Source organism: Molothrus ater, chromosome 2, assembly GCF_012460135.2.
Source record: "Molothrus ater isolate BHLD 08-10-18 breed brown headed cowbird chromosome 2, BPBGC_Mater_1.1, whole genome shotgun sequence".
Taxonomy (NCBI): Eukaryota; Metazoa; Chordata; class Aves; order Passeriformes; family Icteridae; genus Molothrus; species Molothrus ater.
Window position 1 is genome coordinate 76099563 of NC_050479.2, and position 18496 is coordinate 76118058.

The 18496-nt window shown below is 41.9% G+C and overlaps 1 protein-coding gene across 1 annotated transcript; it reads left to right on the forward strand.

Moving 5' to 3' along the window:
• Nucleotides 1-313: 313 nt before the first annotated feature.
• TMEM123 (transmembrane protein 123) lies at nucleotides 314-16791 on the forward strand. The gene is made up of 6 exons (XM_036392835.1): nucleotides 314-416; nucleotides 5269-5337; nucleotides 7383-7445; nucleotides 12109-12303; nucleotides 13705-13858; nucleotides 14947-16791. Exons 1-6 carry the CDS (start codon nucleotides 353-355, stop codon nucleotides 14969-14971), a joined length of 570 nt encoding a protein of 189 aa, XP_036248728.1. The 5' UTR covers nucleotides 314-352; the 3' UTR covers nucleotides 14972-16791.
• Nucleotides 16792-18496: the final 1705 nt, after the last annotated feature.

The following is an 18496-nucleotide window of genomic DNA, read 5'->3' on the forward strand; positions in this document are numbered from 1 at the left end:
CTGGCAGATGTTGAATGGTATTTGGAAAACAGCCCGACATCACCAGCCGTGAGCGCTGTTCGCAGGCGGCGCTCCTGGAGCTCGGCCCTGCTTCCACAGGTGCTCACAGACCGCCAGAGCGCCACTCAGGTGTCACCTTTGTAGCACCTGGTGAGGCACACATCTCTCCGCTTGCTACCCTCCCCTTACGGCCACTCAGCCTGCCGGAAAATACTGGGAGAAAAGAGAGAGGAGTCCCCCTCGCCGCGCCCATGCCCAGCCCGGCCCCCGCCCCGCGGTCCCGCCCCGGCCCGCCCCTCACCCGGCACCGCGCAGACCGCGCCCGGCGAGCTCCGGCGGCCCCTCCGCGGCCATGTGGCTCCTCGGCGGCGCCTCCTGCGCCCTGTGGGCGCTGCTGCTGCTCGCCCGCGGCTCCTGTGAGTAGCGCCCGCGGGGGGACGGGCCGGGCCGAGCCGGGCGGGCGGACGGGCTGGCCCTGCGCCCCTCGCAGCCGCTCTGCCTGGCGGCTGCTGCCACAACTCCGCTGGGCCCACTCAGGCCTCGTCCCGCCGCAGGTGGCCGGAGCGGGGCCGGGGCCGGGGCTGGGGCTGCGCCCTGGCTGCCCCCGAGCGCCCCGGGGCGCGGCAGCGGGATGGGACGGGACGGGACGGGACGGGACGGGCCGGCGGTCACTGGCGCTCTGCTCCCCAGCAGGAGCCGAGGGGGCCCAGCCGGCGTGCTGGGAGCTGTGACAGAAACGGGGAGGAGCTGGAAACATTCGGGGTGTTTGTTAAGTAGAAACAACAACGGTAGAAGATCCCCCGAGCAGCCTTTGGGCTGGGGGAGCGCAGGGAGCCCGCAGGGATGCGCGGGCGCGGCTCCGCCCCCGGGAGCCGGAGCGTCCCGGCAGAGTCCGGCCGGGGCAGGGCCGGGCAGGGCCGATCCCTGCCGTCTCTGGGGCTGTGCTTGGGGCGAGGGGCTGCGGGCTCAAGTGGCGGTGCGGATGGCGCAGCCGCCGCGCTTTGTCGCGCTCCTGGCAGGGGCTCGCAGCAGTGCCCCGTTGTAGTGGCCGGTTCTGGCAAATGCACAGCCTTGTGCCCGGGCTCAGAACACCGCAGTCAGGGGATCAGCCTTGACAGGCATGAAATAAACCGAGAAACGTAGAGGTCTGAGCTGCCGGAGTTGCCTTTTCAGAAGACTGAAGTGTCCCATACGGTGCCACACAATTTTCCAAAGTAAGAAGCCAAAAGATGATGGGTACTGGAATTAACCTGCTGTAAATACTGCTGAGAAATCTCAGTCCAGCAGTGTTAATATGCTGTTCTTTAATCTGTGAAGTTGTAATATAAATTGATTTTTAAAAAATAGAATGAGGAATGTAAACAGCTTTATAATTACCCTTCTAAAAAGAAGGGCAAGTTCTTTTTAAAAGGAGCTAGCAGGTAACTTGTTTATTGCTTTGCTAAGATCTTATGGCCTCCATTTAACAACAATAGCCCGTCATTTCATGTGATATAAGATTGCACTGATCTGTCTTCTGTCATGCTGCTTCCTGAGTTTCCTGAGTGCATGTGGTGATTTAACTCAAAATACAGTCACTGCAGTCTCCTGGGGCAGGGGTGCTCTCGTGTAACTCCTCAAACTCAGTTGTAGTCCTTCCTCTGTATGTGAGCTTCCTCTGGAGCTCAGTTGTGATATGTTGAAAGAAATTGTGCCCTTTTAAGGCTCAGTTTAATGTATCTGTTGAAATAGCTTTTTTTTTTCCCTTTGTCCACTTAGAAACTTCCAGAAAGTACTGTTGAGATTGTGTTGATTTCAGCAGACATTTGTGATTATCTAATCAACACTACAGGAGGAAGTGTGAACCTCATCAAATACTCCAATATGCAAAAAGTGAAAGTGGCAGATGTGTCTCACTCCAGTTAATATTTTTGTGCAGACTGGCTATTTCAATATAATGCTGCTCTTTTACTCTGCTGGACAGTTTTATTTTTATGTGTCAGTCAAGCCAGTGGAAAAAAATGTTTTTTTAAAATAATATGGTTTAGAAAAAATCCTTCCCACTGTTATGTAAAATCCATCTGGCTTCCTGGTACCTGAGTAAGGAAAATCCCCTCTCCCAGGCAGGAAGTGGCCCCCACCCCCTTCCTGTTGTGTTGAGAAAAGATAGCTAGTGACATCTTCCAAGAGCTTACTTGTGTACAAAGCTGCTCACAGTAAAAAAATCATCAGCAGCAGCAGCAGCCTTCAGGCCTGAAAACAGGCATGATATTTTGATTTTAGTGTATCCTCTTAGAAGAGTTTATATTCATATTGCTCTAAGGTATGTGCTTTAACCATTCCAGTACCTCAGCTCTTCCTCATTTGGATTTCTTAGAGATTACTGAGCAAGTGGGTGACCTTTCTGATGGACTGCACATTATCAGTGCTTCTGCTTTTGGGGTTTTAAACCAACAACAGCAGAATGACTTGGGCATAAAACTCCCCTCTGTGCCTGTTATGCATTAATCTTGAAAAGAGAAAATGCCCAGAGAGAGTTCTAAATATGACTTTTGCCATGTCCCCAAAATGAGTATGTCCCCAAAATGAGTATGTAAAGCTGTGCTTAGTAAAATTGGGAGTTCATATACCAACATTTTCTCCAGCATAAAGTTTAGCTACACTAGACATAAAGTGTGTGAGTCCTTAGAAATGAGTTTGTCTTTTATGTAACGGTTGGAGTGAACAAATTGACCTTTGTCACATGCAGGTAGTTGACTGACTATCGGCTTTCATTTGTGTAGGTTCCGTCTACCAGGGATCAGCCATAGTAATTTGCTATGTGGCTAAGATGGAGACTACAGATTCCAAATGACTGTTATCCACTGTGTTGATTTTTGCAGGACCTGGCAAAATCAAATCCATTTAACATCCTGTCCTTTTCATTTTTAGCAGGTATCAGAGCTATCCCTATCACTCACCCTGTATGTATTTGTTTAACACACAAGAACAAATCTTCAGTCTCTGCCACTTCAAAAATCCCAATTCCAGCTATGAAACTGGAATAACTGGGCTGATTTTTGCCCTTTTGAAAGTTTGCATATCCAAATTGTCTCCGCTTCACGACTTCTGACGCACTAGAGCAACAAAACCACAAGAGGCCCTGAAAGCACTTGAAATGCCAGACTCTGACAGGGGCTTTCACAGGAAGCACACTTGCCTTCAGATACACCCCAGCCAGCCTCAGTTCTGTGGTTTTTTTAGCTGTATCTGTGCTGACCTTAAACAGAGCAAAACAGGGTTGTTGGACAAAAATCATGTTGATCCCTCATCTCTGTCCTTTTCTGGTATGTGGTGCTCTGATCCAGTTCTCAGTTTGGTATATCCTTGTGTTTTAGTTGTGAAAAATGAAAGCAGGAGATCCTTTCTTTCTGTCCTCTCTCTTCTGGGTCACAGGGAGAGTAAACCTCAGCACAGAGTTTCTCTGCTTAAGATTCATAAGCCTGATGTTGCAGCTGATGCTGTGGCCCCAAGAGCTCTGCTTCTGCTCATGCACAGGATGCTGCAGCTGGCTGCTGGCTCTCTCCCCTTCCTTCCTGTGCAAGCCCATGTGTGTCTACACCTGGGCCAGTGTGGATTTTTAACCCCTGCACTTCTGCTTCCTGGAGAAGGCCAGAACCCCTCCCTGTTTTGCTTTGGGACAGTTGAACTGTGAAGCCTGTGGTCTGGGATGAGAGGTTCTACTTGTCAGAGCCAACACTGCATAAAAGCTGTGGTGCTTTTTGCTTTGCTTAACCCAGGAGTCCCTTCTGCCTCCGTTGAAGTCTCCTACTTGCCACTGCAGTGATTCATGCAGCTTCAAATTCAAGGGTACAGTCTCAGGCTAGAGAACACTTTGGGAATAGTATCATTTTAAGGTGTTCTTTTATCTCCCTTGTCCCATTCACTGCGATGTGTTCCAATGTGGAATATGCTTATGCAAAACCCCATTTAAGGAGTATTTATATTCTGGAGCCAGTGCATGTTATTCAAACTAAGAAACTTACCAGTGTTTTGGTTTGTTTAAGAAGGAAAAAAATAATCATCTTTTAAACTGGATAAGGTCCTTGACATATTTCAACATGTGCAGTCCAAGCTGATCTGAACTAACCTGAGACAGACCTGCCTTTACTTCCACCTCTATTCCCTGCCTGTCTCTTTCAACCAGTAATATACTGAGCCCTTTCTACTGGTTAAAAAATTTCTCTGCAGAAAAAAACATTGTGTGCTGTTAAAGAAGGATGTAGTGTCAGTTTTGTGGTGGCTTAGCTTTCCCAATCAGATCATTGTTTAATGTGGGGATATAGAACAGTTTTTGCAGGATTGGGTCCTCTCTGGGGAAGCTTAGTTTAGCAGTGTCCCATCCTTTGTTTGTTTGTTTTCCCCTAATCTCCCTAATTAAACAGTGTTACATACTTGGCAGTGCTGCCCTCGGTCTTGATATTGTAGGGATGAGATACAATGAGTTATTTTGCCATTTGTATTTGCAAACTTCACCATTTTGAGACCTTGACTAAGGTTTTGTAAGCATGGAGAAAATGCCCTATTTCTGTGATACTCAGTTCAGGTTATTTGCTTGTCTTTTACACGATATTAAGTGATCAGAACTAAACTGGTTGTCGAAGGCAGAATCCACGACTGATCCTCTTGCATGTGGGATAATGTCAATCTATTCATTCTCTGTGGTTTATCTTTAAATTTTATCACTTCTTTGGAGGTGTGATCATTCTCAGTCCCATTTCCCACCTGCCAAATGCTCAGTGGATGCATTAACATGCCCTTAGTCCCAAACTGAATAATGTAACTTCTTAGTGGAGCTCATTGTGTTATCATGTTGTCCGTTTAGGGCCAGAGAAGCACCTATCTGCCTGAAAAGGCCTGGCAAGCTTCACAGGAAAAGATAGAAGTGAGAAATTCTTTCTCTTCTGCTGTAGGTGATTTAGGTCAGATGCTATTACTGAAGGAATGTGCCTGATTTTTTCCTCTTTTGGTCTCATTTCATCTTAAGGAAGATGAAAACTTGGGATGGGGATGATGGAGAAGATAAAGGATAGGAGGAGTTTAATTTGGTGGTTGGGTAGTATAAATGATGTCACTTTTAATGCACTCAGAGCAGGCTGTTGTGCTAACATGCTTCTATATCATCATTATGACTGACTCCTGTCCATGGTAAATTAGTCATTTATATGCCCAAAGCAAGTGGCAGATGCTATACCTATTTTTCTTCTTCCACCTAAAACAATCTTATTATTCCTGTGTTTTTTAATGTAGGTAATGAAGAGACAAACAGCACTAAAGATGTGAACAGCACTACTCCAGTTCCAGGCAGTAGGTTGCCAGGTAATACTTTTGACATTTCTGTTGCTGTTCCTCAGTAGCATCAAGAAAAGCAATATGCATTGTTGTGTTCTTTAAACTGTCTTGTAATAATTTGCCCTTTATTTTATTTTACTGAATTGTGAGCAGCTGTAGGGCAGAAGGGAGGTGCTCTGATTGCCACATCTATTCTGGCACAATTAAAGATATTTAAGGGGAACGGTAAAACCCAATTCAATTCTCATATCCTTGGGTACCCCAGAGCAACAGAGAGAGGAGAAGTAAAATGGGAAAATATTGTGTATAGAACTAGAAACACCTGGCAACGTGAATTTACAGTTAAAAGGAGAACCAAGAATTGTGCTAGATTAGAATTCAGTGATCTTCATGTAAAGGCAAGGCATTTTTTCATTTGAGTAATTTTTGCCCAGTATTACTTCAGTCATCTCATTTGCTGTTGGCCAACAATACTCTGCTCATTAACGCACTCTGGTGTCAATTGCAATACTGACTCACACCCAAATTCCAGGCAGTAGATGTGGCTCCTTTTTACCTGTATGAACATGCAGTCCCCATCCAGAGCTGTCGCAGGGTTGTCAAAGTAAGCACTTAGAACCTGGGGAAAACTGAAAGATGTGTTCTGGTTACAGTGTTGGGCCTGTGTGGAAAAAATTTAACCCCAGGCATATCCATGGCTTATGCTGGAATAAAAGTCAACATATGCAAGAAAGAATGTGCTTGTAATTGTACAATCATAGACCCTTTCTCAAAGGCAGTTAAATCTGCAACTTAATGTCCCAGTTATGTCAGTGTAAGGGTTGATTGTGCAGTACACAGTGTGGGGGGCTACTTGGCTGTGATTATACCAAACAAAAAGCAAAATAATGCCCTCTGTAATTTCCACCCCTCCTACCATTTTTTGGTATGAAGATGTAAATTTGGTGCATTTATTCTTCACCTGACCTTGCTTATAATGTAGAATTTTAGACTAGAGTTTTCCAGCGGTAAGAACCGCAGATCCATTCAGAGGAAATAGGTGTAGGTCTACTTCTTGATTGCAATAACTCTGTTGCTCTCCTCTTAATCTCTGAGGTTATACTTTGTTCTTCAGCCATGCTGAAAAGCAGCAGAGCTGTTGCAAGGCACATAGCCCTGCCAGTGTTGGAGGGTGCTGTAAAAGATGACTTACTTCAGAGGAAAGAATGGTCACTGAATTGGCATTCACAACAGTGCAGAATGAAGGGAGGAAGGTATGGGCAGTGACACTCCCAGGAACAGCCCAGTAGATCTTTGCCAGGAGGAAGGGACACTTAATCTCTGAAGAGAGATGCAGCAATGTGGAGAGAAATGAGGGGGGGGGGGGGGGTGCCTGAGAAGCCTAGAAGCAGGAAGGAGGACTATAAGGAGGAAGGAGGGACAAGAAAAAGAGAACAGGAAAAGGAGAAGTGAAACAAAGGAGAGAAAGGCAAACCCACTAGGACTGGGTTGCATTTTACCAGTGGAAACTGGTACATTCTTGGGACTTTTTTGTGTAGGGAACTTAGGTATGCAGTAAGATGTTTCTCAGAGTATCTGTCTGCCCCTACTTGACTGCAGTATATTCCCAGTATCATCCCAGTTTGCAGCAGAGATGCAACAAAATGAAAGAAAAGATCAAGAGACGGAAAATGGAACTGAAATAGAGGAATAAAAATAAAAAGCTGTCTTCCCTCATAGTGCATAAGTAGGTTAAGAAAATTAGTGACAGTATGGCTATTTTGCAGGAAACAGAATAAAACATGACATAGAAGTGAAAGACAACAAACAGAGGATGTGTAAAGAATCAGATGCAAGCCATTTGGGCACTGCTGTGCATACTCTGTTCTTGCTGCACTGAGATCTGGAAGCATTTTTCAGAGGGATAAAAACCATCTGCTTTGGGATGGGCTACTCTCTGCTGTATTCCCAACTGTAGTCTCCAAGCACAGATACCCTGAGGACAGTATTGTGTTGTGGGTACCTTAAATATAGTATGTTAAAATTAAAATGAATGATACTGATTTTCTTGTTGCCTTTTTTTTTCCTTGAAGACAATAGCAGTTCACCCAATGCCACTGCATCATCCACACAAACTACAGCAACATCTACAGGAGGTATGTATCTGTTCATTACTGTGAACCTAGAAGTTAGTTCCAAACCTAACCCTGATCATACCAAATTCTAAAGAACAGGCCATCAAAAGTGGGTATTTGAGATAGGTGTTACCATTTTAAGGCTGGGAAGCAACATGTAAAACAACTCTGAAAAGAAGCTATATTGTTTCTCAAATTTAGGTACCATACTTCGTTAATAATTATATTTCTGTTGCCATTTAAACACAGGAATCAAAATTTAACTTTGAGGAAGAATTGCGAGAAGTTGGGTTTTTTAAATGTTTATTCTTCATCTTTAAGCAAGCTTCTTCCATTTTCATGAAGATGAATAGGTTGTTATGCAAACAGTGCATATCTGTTTAATGTTATTTCACAATAAACAGATTTAGGGTATAATGAAATCCTGGGAGCTTGAGTTTCAAGAGTAGGACTCCATTTCCTTTAACGTAAGACTCACAGAATCACAGGATCATCAAGGTTGGAGGAGAGCTTCAAGATCATCTGTCCAGCCATCAGTTATGCACTGCCATAATCACTCCTAAACCATATCCCCATGTGCCACATCCAGGCTTCTCTTGGACACTTCCAGAGATGGTGACTCCACCAGCTCCCATAAGGCAACTTATTCTCCAATGCCTAACCATTCTTTCAGTGATTTTTTTTTCTAAAATCCCCTGGCACAACTTGAAGTCATTTCCTCTTGTCCTTTCATTTGATACATGGTTGAAGAGACCGATGCTCACCTCACTACAACCTCAGGGCACCTAATATACCTCAGAAAATAATCCTTAGAGAGAGCTCATAGCACAAAATAGCGCCATTTAAGCCAGTATCAGTCAAGTGGAACAATTTGTCATGAGTGTGTTTTCATTGTTCTAGCACTACTGTATTTCTTCACAACCTGCCAAAATAACTGTAAGTAAGTTAAAAAAGGGAGTTAAAACATTCATCTCCTGGAAGAACTTGCAGAGAGATTTCACTGCATTAGTAAGGACTGGATATAAGTTAATGTCATGCAGTTGTTCAGGCTGTGGTGCACAGATAGAATATTGCATCTGAGAGAAGCTAGAATCTGGGGCTCCTTTGTGCTGAGCCATGTGAAAGCAGGACAGAAATGTTTTGTCTGCTTAAGATGCTTTGTGTATTTGTGGAGTTTTATGCTGATCCTAAAGGCCCAGGTATGTAATTTCATTTCTAGTACAACTCTTATATTTTGTTTCTGTAATTTCCAGATAAGCTCTGAGCTAGCACACTCAGAAGATGCTTGTTTTTTTCATTTAAGTATAAAATAGTCACTGGAAATAAAAAAACCCCAAAGGTCTTTACAAAGGTCTTTGCAAAGACCTTCCTTTTAATAGGAAGCAAGTGGTACAGTGTCTCATTCCATTGCCTGCAGTGTAGCAGTTCAAGCATGTCTGACTTGGAAAGTCCAGGGATTTCTGTAATCTCCTTGTTGCCTTATGGCCATCCCCTAAGTGTGTGAAGCCACAGTGTTTCAGCCACCCTGTGCTCCTTCTGACTTCTGCTCCAGCCCTTGCAGGTTTCTTGGAGAGCTCTGAGTTTTACTAGTTTTGGATAACAACACTAAAAAGAAGCCTGAGCCCTTTACTGCTAGACAGGATAAACCTAACAGCTGTGCCTTGCTTTGCAAGGTTTTGTGATTCCCCTTCTTCTGTCTTTTTTTCCCTCATTAGAAATGTAGTAGATTTTAATGCAGTATTCATGTATTTTGGTTATCTGTCTCAACCTCTTCACAATAAAGACTAGTGGGTATATGTACTTAATTTTGCTTAAAGTCTCTGCTGTTATTTTTTAAGGGGGGGAGGAAGGAAGCTCTTCATGAAGGAAGCAAAAGTCTGTTTCATTCAGTCATTTTCCATGCAAGAGAAAGTATTTATGTTAGGAAGGGCATTCCATAATAATCTTGCATGTTAGCACAGTGCTTACACAATTTAAGTTTTGTGCTCATTCTTGTTGAGTTAGCAGCACATGCTGCGACTCCTTTAGTGCTCTAAGGATTCTAATCTATATGCTATGTATATATTTTTTTTAAGTTGATGATTATAACATAGCTATTTAATAGTTAAACACAGGTAGCAAACTATGTAAAATACTTGTCACTTAAAAACAAAGCATCATAAACCTGAACTATATTACTGGCATGCATCCAACTCAGGCAGTCAGGGTTTGTTTAGTGCAGTGTTTTATGATGCCCAGCTGATCTTTTGGGGGAAAAGTAATTAGGGAAATAAAGGATAAAAGGACAGATCTTGCTAGCAAATATTCTTTCATCTTCACTCTGTTTGTAAAATAGTACAGGTAAGATTTTTCAAAGATGGAGAAGAACAGATTCGTGCCTGATTCATGTCAGCTTCCCAAATTCTCCAGCTGCCTCAGATGGCCTCCCAATGATGTTTTGAAATGATTGATGCTAAATACATTATGAAAGATAGGTCTAGAGATTAGACAGATTTTACTGTTAAAGTTACATCACCAAGGGCTGTAATCTTGATTAAGTAAAAAAAAAGAAGGCTTGCTACTAGAAAAGAGAGGGGGGAAAAGTAATGTGCAAATGTGCTGAAATCCCTCATAGATGTTTGGATTTTTTTCATCATGGCTCAGGTGTTCCGTAGGGTAATTTAGTACCCATGGAATGAGTACCAGCTTGGTGTAACATTATTTTATAATGTTACACATCTAACAGTTAGCCATTGTATTGCTCAGAAACAGAAGGCTCTTTGACACTCAGAAATCTCGGCTCAAAAACAACCCAGAGAAAACTGCTTGACACTTGCATCCAGATTGCCCTTTTTTGGTATCGCTTATGTTAGGAATGTACATACCAGGTGTGGTTTCATGTCATGTACATACCAGGTGTGGTGTCATGTACATACCAGGTCTGGTTTCCACGTAGACATTTCCTTGCTTGCTGCCTGCAATGAGGAACCATTTGATATTTATGGATCATTGTGCCTTTGGGGAGTTTTACCTGTCAGTATTAAAACGTGCCCTGAATTTTATATCTGATGTATTTTATGCATGCTTCACAGAGGAACTGAATTTTCATAATGGTAACAAGGTAAGCAAATTAATATAGTGTTCCAGTTGTTCCACCTCAATGGATACTTATTTCAGAGGGTTTTCTGGGTTTATGGCACAATACAGTTATAACATTAAAGAACAGGAAAACAAATAACATTTACAAAGGAGTCTCTATTTTGGTATTTCAGTAGTTTTAATGCTAAATGTCTCAGAAGCATTGTGTAGGCTAGTTACTTGCTGCATGTTTACATTGTTATATTGATGAGTTTTTTAAGTTTTTGATACTCATATCAGCACTGGAAGCTGTGATACTTAAATCTTAGCAAAGACAGTTTTGTATAGTTCTTCATGTTTTACACAAACAAGAATTTTATTCTACAGAAGCATTTTAAATGCTGTATAAAAAAAGGCAGAAATCCAGCATCACGGTTACTCTAGAATTGAGATGAAACTATCCTCCAATTTTTCTATTTTTAGACAATTTCAAGAAAACATGGATATAATTAGATAATAGATCTAGATAGATAATAGAATAGATTAGGTAATCGATAATTAGATATGATTAGATATTTGAAATTCCATGTTGAAAAGTTTTCAAGGGGTGTAAAATGAGCCCAGCTTGTGTGGAGCTATAGAAACAATAGACAGTATCTACAACAGTAGACAGCTGCAAAGGAGCTGTTTCTCTCTAGAATTCTTTCATACGTAAAAGCTATTTGCATACTACTCTCTGCCTAGAGAAATGTTTAGTTGCATAACAGACTCATGTTTCTTGTTAGTTCCTTCTTAGAAAAATAAGTAATTGTCTTACAATCATTCTGTTTGGCTGCCTTCCATGAAAGTTCTAAGGATTTTGCTATAAGTAGCAATTTCTATTATTCTTGAGTTTTGTATAATGGTATTTTTATTCTGAACAGTTCATTAGTGTTTTCTGAGGAGGGAAGGGGAAGTGTAAGGCAGAAGTAAAAGACACTGCATCAATGAAACTTGAGAAAAAGCATTCCCACCTTTGTTTTAACCTTGGCAAGACTAAATAAATTACTTAAGCAGTACATTTACTTTAATAGAAATTTTATCATGTTTTATCCCTACCACATAAATTCAGAATTCTCTGTGGTATATTTTAATGTATATGGAACCCTAGTAATGCTAGTGTTTCATTCAAAAGCAAATGAAAGATTAAATCATTACTTAAATTGGGGGGTAGTGTTTTTGTGCAAACCCTGTTCTTACCAGAAAAGCTTTGTTGAAAATGTAGGCACTTCAAATCAAAAGTAACTCTTGAATTTTATTGCATTTTAACATCTTGTAAGTTTGTCATGATTCTATGGAACTTGGTGTTACCAAAAAAAAAAAAGCTGACTCACCTAAAACCCATCATATATTATCCATATTATCCAGGTTTTCTTTATAGCCTTTCCTTTAAATAATTCTTGACCTTGAGGCCCAGAAATCAGATCTTCCCAAAGGAGAGTCTGTATGCAAGCCTGGACACCATGCAGTGGCATTTTCATTGTTACTCTGTCGTTCTCTTTGGCCATGATAAATGTGGTCTTACTCAATGAGTGTACAGTTGTTTATTTTGATTAATTTTTCTGCGTGGTATCACAAAAATTTCCAGGAGTGTCCAGCAGTACTACTCACGTGACCAGTAGCAGTCAGCCCAACACCACCACCCCCACATCTGTGGTCCTGACAACTCAGCCCACCAGAACCAGCCAGACAGTGACACCCACCACAGCCTCGCCAGTCACATCGCCACAAGGCAACATTACAGTGGTGACCACTTCTAAGACTTCCTCCACTTCTGTAACAGGTGAGTTCGCATTTCAGCAAGCTCATAAAGGCTTGGATGCACATTCACATGGGTTGTAGAACAGTTCATTCTACAGCAGTGTAAAAAAGAAAAGAAGAAAGAAGGCATTTCCATGCTAAAAAGCAAGAGTAAAGTGGGAATTCATTACTAACCTGGAAAATGTTGCTCTGAGTACTCCGCTTAGTGAGAGACTTGACAGATTTAGGGAAAAGAAAAAAAAGTGCAAGTGGTCTTATCCAGCAGCCACCAGCAAGGAGATCAGCAATGCAAAGGAGAAAGCCTCAATTTTGAATACAGCTTCTGTTTGGTCAGCTCTCCTTTCTGCAGTTTATTTGAACTCATCTCTTAATACTTCCTTTTTCGCAGCTGACCTGTATCTCAGAATTTGTCTACTGGCTTGGTAAAAATACTGAGTTCTGTTAGCAATGTAATGAATGTTACCCTAACCGAGAATAAAGCATGACTGTGCATGGGTCACCCAGTATGTAAAAGTTGTCAAATACAGTTTAACTGTACCTGGTAATACAAAAGTAGTGAGTGCAGAATTCAGTATTACCTTGCACTTGGCTGTGTTCCCATCACTTCATGCTTGCACTTCTGAACACATCAGGAGTGCTCACATATCAGTGAAGCGTCATTGGGTGAGTGAAGGTGTCACCAGAAGAACTTGAGGTTGATCATGTAACTCTCTCTGTATGTAGCAAGTACAAATAGAACCAGGCACAGACTGGTGCGAGTTTGTAGCAGATGTAACCAATTCTAGCTGTGGCTTATCTGAGGCCATGTTGTCTGTGTCAATATTTGTGTTGGGCTGCAGGGCTGATCTCACTTGGGACTGTGAAGGTACAATTCCATGAGACAAGGTAAAGCAATCCCAACAGCTCATTGCCACCAAGTGTTCTGCTCCCACTGTGCTGACTGACTTGGAGGCTGTTGGACCCCCTCTTGCAGGATGACTCAGTTATGTTCATCTGAATGAAAGCAGCTTCCTTTTATGCTTGGGTTCATCTCAGGCCACCTTAGTGAGTTAAATTGGCTCATGGAGGGTATGAAAAACACTAGAACTCGCCTAAGAAGAGCAGGAGCTCCATGTGTAGAAGGAGGGGAGAGTGGGGGAGAGAAAAGGCAGGGGGAAGAAGGGAGGTGGAGAGAAGGAGCAGTTGGTCTTGCAGAGACGGCAAGCAGCTGGATTAGCTGTGCCCATGTCACCAGAAGATGGCACTTAAAACCAGAGCCCTACGTGTGTGTGCTTGGCTTGTGTCTTGTCAGTTGATCTTGGTTAAATTTGTCTAAGTGGGTCTTTAGGTGATAAATCAATGGTGAGGGCAGGATGTAGAGTAGTCCCTCCAAACACAATTTTGCAAGCTCTGTAAAATGTGCCTTTTGTTTTCTTCTTTTCAGCCACATCAAAATCAGAGGCTGTCATAGTCAAAACCTCCAGATTTGATGTGGGCAGTTTTGTAGGTGGCATTGTGCTGACTCTTGGAGTCCTAGTCATTCTCTACATCGGATGCAAAACTTACCACTCCAGAAGAGGTATTCAGTACAGAACCATGTAAGTTCCCCAGGGGTTGTCCCTTGGCCATTTATTACTTTCTTGAGGAGGAAAAGAAAAACCAAATGGGTAGAATGAACTCTGTTACATTTGTTTAATGTACATTATATTAGTATCATTAAGAGATTTAACTCTGATGTTTTGTCTTTCACCACTTTTGCCATTCTTCATATGCCTGTATTCTGTGTGTTTTTCTTTTCTCTCATCTATTATATAAAATAATTCTATTCTTTTTAGAAGGATCCTTGTCTTTTAGCTAGTCCATGAATAGTTAACATTTCACTGAAACTTCCTGCAGTTTGCAAGATTTCTTCTTTCTCCTGGACTCTGTCTATTCGTTCTTTGGTGGTTTTGTCCCCCTTGCCATTAATGTATAGTGAATTCTAATCAAAGTTTCTTATCCTTACCAATTTCTTATCTTACCATCTCACTTGCTATTACTTATGTTCGGCTCTACTCCAGGCTTCAGGACTCACCCAGATTTAGTATAAGAACTAGGTTGCTTTACTTTTCCTCTTCAGTGTCATCCATCTCAGTCAAGAAGCTTGTTCTAAGTGAGGTGATGTTGTTACAGTGTTGGGATACTGGTGTTCAGGCCTTTTTTTCACTCCATCTTAACTCCTCCTTACTGGTCATGGAATGAAGCCAGTCCCTGCTGCACCTTTACCCAAAGTGGTGTTCGTGAATGGGTATTGTAAAATTCACGTCAACAGCATCTTCAAAACAAAGGGAACCTGCTGCTGAGCTTGTGCAGTAGCTTTGATTAACTTTACTACTGGTATAGGTAAGACAGATAGGATAAACACGCCTGAGCAACAGCTGATGTAAGAATGCATGAATGACATGTGAAAGACAAGGTGTTAATGAGGCCAGTGAAGCTGGAGGAGTGTTGACAAAACAAAACTGTTCAGCTAAATTCAGGCTTGGCTCAGAGAGGACTGTAACTCCCAGATTAGTGTGTCCTTACTCCTTCCTAGCAAGGCATCCTGTGCTCACAAAATAACCTTCTCAGCAGCATCTGGGTGGCTCTTTCTCATGTGGACTGTTGCTTGTAGTGCAGAACGTTAATTACCGTGTTTCTGTTACAGTGATGAACATGATGCCATCATTTAAAGGAGACTTCAGAGAAGACAGTGTTGGAAACCCATCCTGTCACAGCTGTTCTGACTACTGAAAGAGTTTCTTTCATGAAGATTATCACAGTCTCTAAACCTGTCTTGGGTGTTATCCTGCAAAATGTTGAGAAGCTTTTAAACATCCTGATTTTTACATTGGCTCTTGTAAGAGGAACTCAGCACTTTGTAGAGACAGTATTTTCTTTTTCCAGTACTTGTAACCAGATTTAGAGAAAATCACATATTGAGTCATTTTAAGGTACACACAGAGCTCTCTGAAATAGCTAATTACTAGCACAGGCAATTGCATCCATGTGATTCTAAGTTCAGGGTTTTTTTTCTAAAATTTTGTATTAAATTGTATTTATTTTGAAGTTTGATGTGAATGTTAGTTTAGAAATTTCAGGTTTTGAACAACTCACTTAATTTTTTAATAGGCTTCAAAGGAGGTGTGGTTAGATAACTGTATAGAAGATGATAATGATTACTCCTAAATGTCAGTCATTAGCTCGCCAGTGAGCTGCAGACACTTTCCTTAATAGGCTGTATAAGGAGAGTAGCCACAGGAAACATGGACAGAGTGGAAGTATCCATCCATAACCCTTTTCTCTAAAAGCTTCTTTTTTTTCTAGCATGTCCTAATGAAGCTTGCACAATTGAAGATTTAATGCAAATGGAGAAAAGTAATTTTGCCATTATAAATATAAAAAAATTCTAAAATTGGCTTTTAAGTTGAAGGTAGCAATCACTTGGCTCTTGGTTTTTATTGTTATGAAGCTGTCTGCAGTGTTTTAGCAGCATTTGATAATAATTCAAAGTTATATAAAGAAGGGAAAACCTATAAGACAGCATTTTAGCAGACTATAAACTGCATTTTTACAGCTGTTTTCAGAACTTGGTCCTGCTGCACAGATGAACAGAGGTCTGGTCAAAAGCCCAGCTGAAGGCACTGGGGCATCTCTGAGCATACCTTTAGCTGAAGGCTCAAATGCTCCGGGGGTCCTGTGCAGGATGGCTGGTGCTGTTCCCATGTCACTTCTGCAGGTAAATCTGTCACCACTCAGGTAAACCTGCTGACTTCAGCAGATAGGCTCCTGACTTCCACTGCTGTAAGAAAAACTAGAACAAGGATCAGGAAACACAGGCCTGCATCTCTTTAAGCCACTGAATGATTGTTCAGTCGTGCTCAGGCTTCACTTTAGACCCATCCCTGTTGAAGAGGGTTGGTGTGTAAGTTTTGACTGTCCTGGTTACTGCTGCCACCAGTCCCTCATGCTGGGCACAGGGGAGATGGTGACAGGTGAGGAAAGTCACAGTGGGAACTGCACACAGGTCTGTTGGGGGCTGGGGAACAACTCATCAGGGAAAATGTAACTACTCTGGAACAGATTATTTTCTTAAGCAATAGTTTATTCTGAGATGCAGTGTTAAAGTGGTTATATGGGGGTTTTTCCTTTTTCACATGGAATAAGTAAAACTGTTTCTAAGGCACAGCCAACTCTAGCAAACCATGGCTAGTGAGTCATCTTAGTAGCTACTCACCTAAAAGGGGGTAACAGGGCTGTTTCATTTTTTTACTGCGTTTGAGGGCCGGGGGAGAGAGAGTGATTTGAAGCAACTTTTGTATTTTTTCTTAATTGTATTGTTTGGTGGAATATTACTGGATTTGACTTGAAGAGTTATGGAAACAATTCTTTCATAGAACTGTAATTCCTTACTTTGTAGAAGTTAAGGTAGTTAAGTGCAACTCAGTTACTGGGATGTCTCACCTCTGCTGTACAGACAAATAAAATTAAATCTTTGGAGTTACAACATTAATTTCAGTTGAATTTTTAATTTATTAGCTGGTTTTATAATTCCCTCAGTCCTTTCCAGAGTCATAACCATTTCATAAGAGCATCCACTATATATACTTTTAAATGCTAGAATACCAGACCTAGTTCATTTTTGCCTAGTTCAATAATTTTTAATTTATTCTGTAATCTAATTATTACTGTTAGTAAAGCAAAAGTATTTGCTTAAGACTTCAGACGTGTCAGTGCAAACATAAAACCAGACCTCCTTTCAGGTGTTTGGAATCTAGACAAAGGGCAGTGCAATTGATGAATTTTACTTTATCTTTGCTTTCCAACAGGAAGTGAAATCCCAGCTTTTTTACTGATTTATAAAGGGAGCTGATGCTATGGTCATTCAGCCCTTCCTTAACTGAGTTTACTAATACTTGTAAAGATGATTCAATCGTTTCTAGTCCATCCACTGTGCGTGTGTTTTCTTTCAGTGCTGGTGGCCGAGCAATGCAGTTCCTAATTCTGACTGCCTTAGGAGCCCCTCTGCTGACACATCAAGGAATTGCATTTACAGGATCACGTTTTAAGCCGGCATTTGATTCGTTATTGCAGCTCTTTCACACAACCCCTATGCAAATATTTTACCCCTCATATTCATGGGTTTATGCTTCGTGTTAAAGTGTTTTTATTTAATACTACAGGCTGGGGGAGTCACTCACTGACTACAGAACATGGCCAGTTTAGGTTAGCTTTCATAAATGTTACTTTTGCCCTTCAAACACATCAAGGTCAACCTTACAGTCACATCTCAGGGCTGCAGCATTCTGCCTTCATCCCACAGGTCTTTCCTTTTCATGCAGCTCTCCTTTAGCCTGTATTCCAGTACCAAATCATAGCACTTCCAGCTTAATTGGTTTGATGGGGCTCTGCATCAAAGGCTTCAAGGCAATCTGGAAATGTAGTGCTATACTTGTCTTTTTATTAAAAAAATAAAAAAGCCCATGCTGTTAAAGCAAGATCATTTTGCTGTGATAATATTCAGTAACTTGAACATTATCCTTTTGTAAATATTTCATACCTTTCTTCTTTGTTCAGAGCTCTTACCTACTCATGCCACTCCATTTTTGCCCTGAAAAGTTACGTAGCATTCTTAACATGCTTTGTTGAAAAAGATGTAAACAACAATGTGACAGTATTGCCAAAAGCGAAGTGGAAGGCATCAGAGACTGGAAATTGCCTAGAGAACTCAAGAGGTTAAGAATTTAGCTGTGATATGGAAGCAGAGGGAATGAGAATGGACCTGTGGAGAAAGTAAATGCATTTTCTAGACAGCACTGAAGGAGTCCCAGCTGGTGGTCCTCACAGCTGCTGTGTTATTTCCAAAAGTGTTGTGCTCCAGCTGGGAATACTGCTGTGCTCCAGACACAGGATGTATGCAATATTCCTTCTATCTGTATCCCACAGCAAGACTGACCACTAAACTCCAACGATCCTGAAATGCACATCCTCCACACCCTCTAAGCCTTGCAACCCATGCTGTCACCTCATGACAAGCCATGGGGCTGAAACACTGATGTCCAAGAACCTGAGCTGCTCAGTCAGCAGAGCTGCACAGGATGCTGGGGGTAGGGGCTTTTTTATTGTTTAACCCAGACAGAGCTCTGGAAAAAGCTTTAAAAGAAGGAAGTTGATGCAGAATGAAGTGCGAGCATGGTCAGCTGGTTCACAAGTGACAG

What these genes read in the sequence shown, in the direction of transcription:
- TMEM123 (XM_036392835.1), top strand. Translation starts at nt 353, where the DNA reads ATGTGGCTCCTCGGCGGCGCCTCCTGCGCCCTGTGGGCGCTGCTGCTG. An exon ending in TTCCTCCACTTCTGTAACAG is followed by an intron (nt 12,304 to 13,704) that starts GTGAGTTCGCAT and finishes TCTTCTTTTCAG; the next exon opens with CCACATCAAAATCAGAGGCT. An exon ending in GGTATTCAGTACAGAACCAT is followed by an intron (nt 13,859 to 14,946) that starts GTAAGTTCCCCA and finishes TTTCTGTTACAG; the next exon opens with TGATGAACATGATGCCATCA.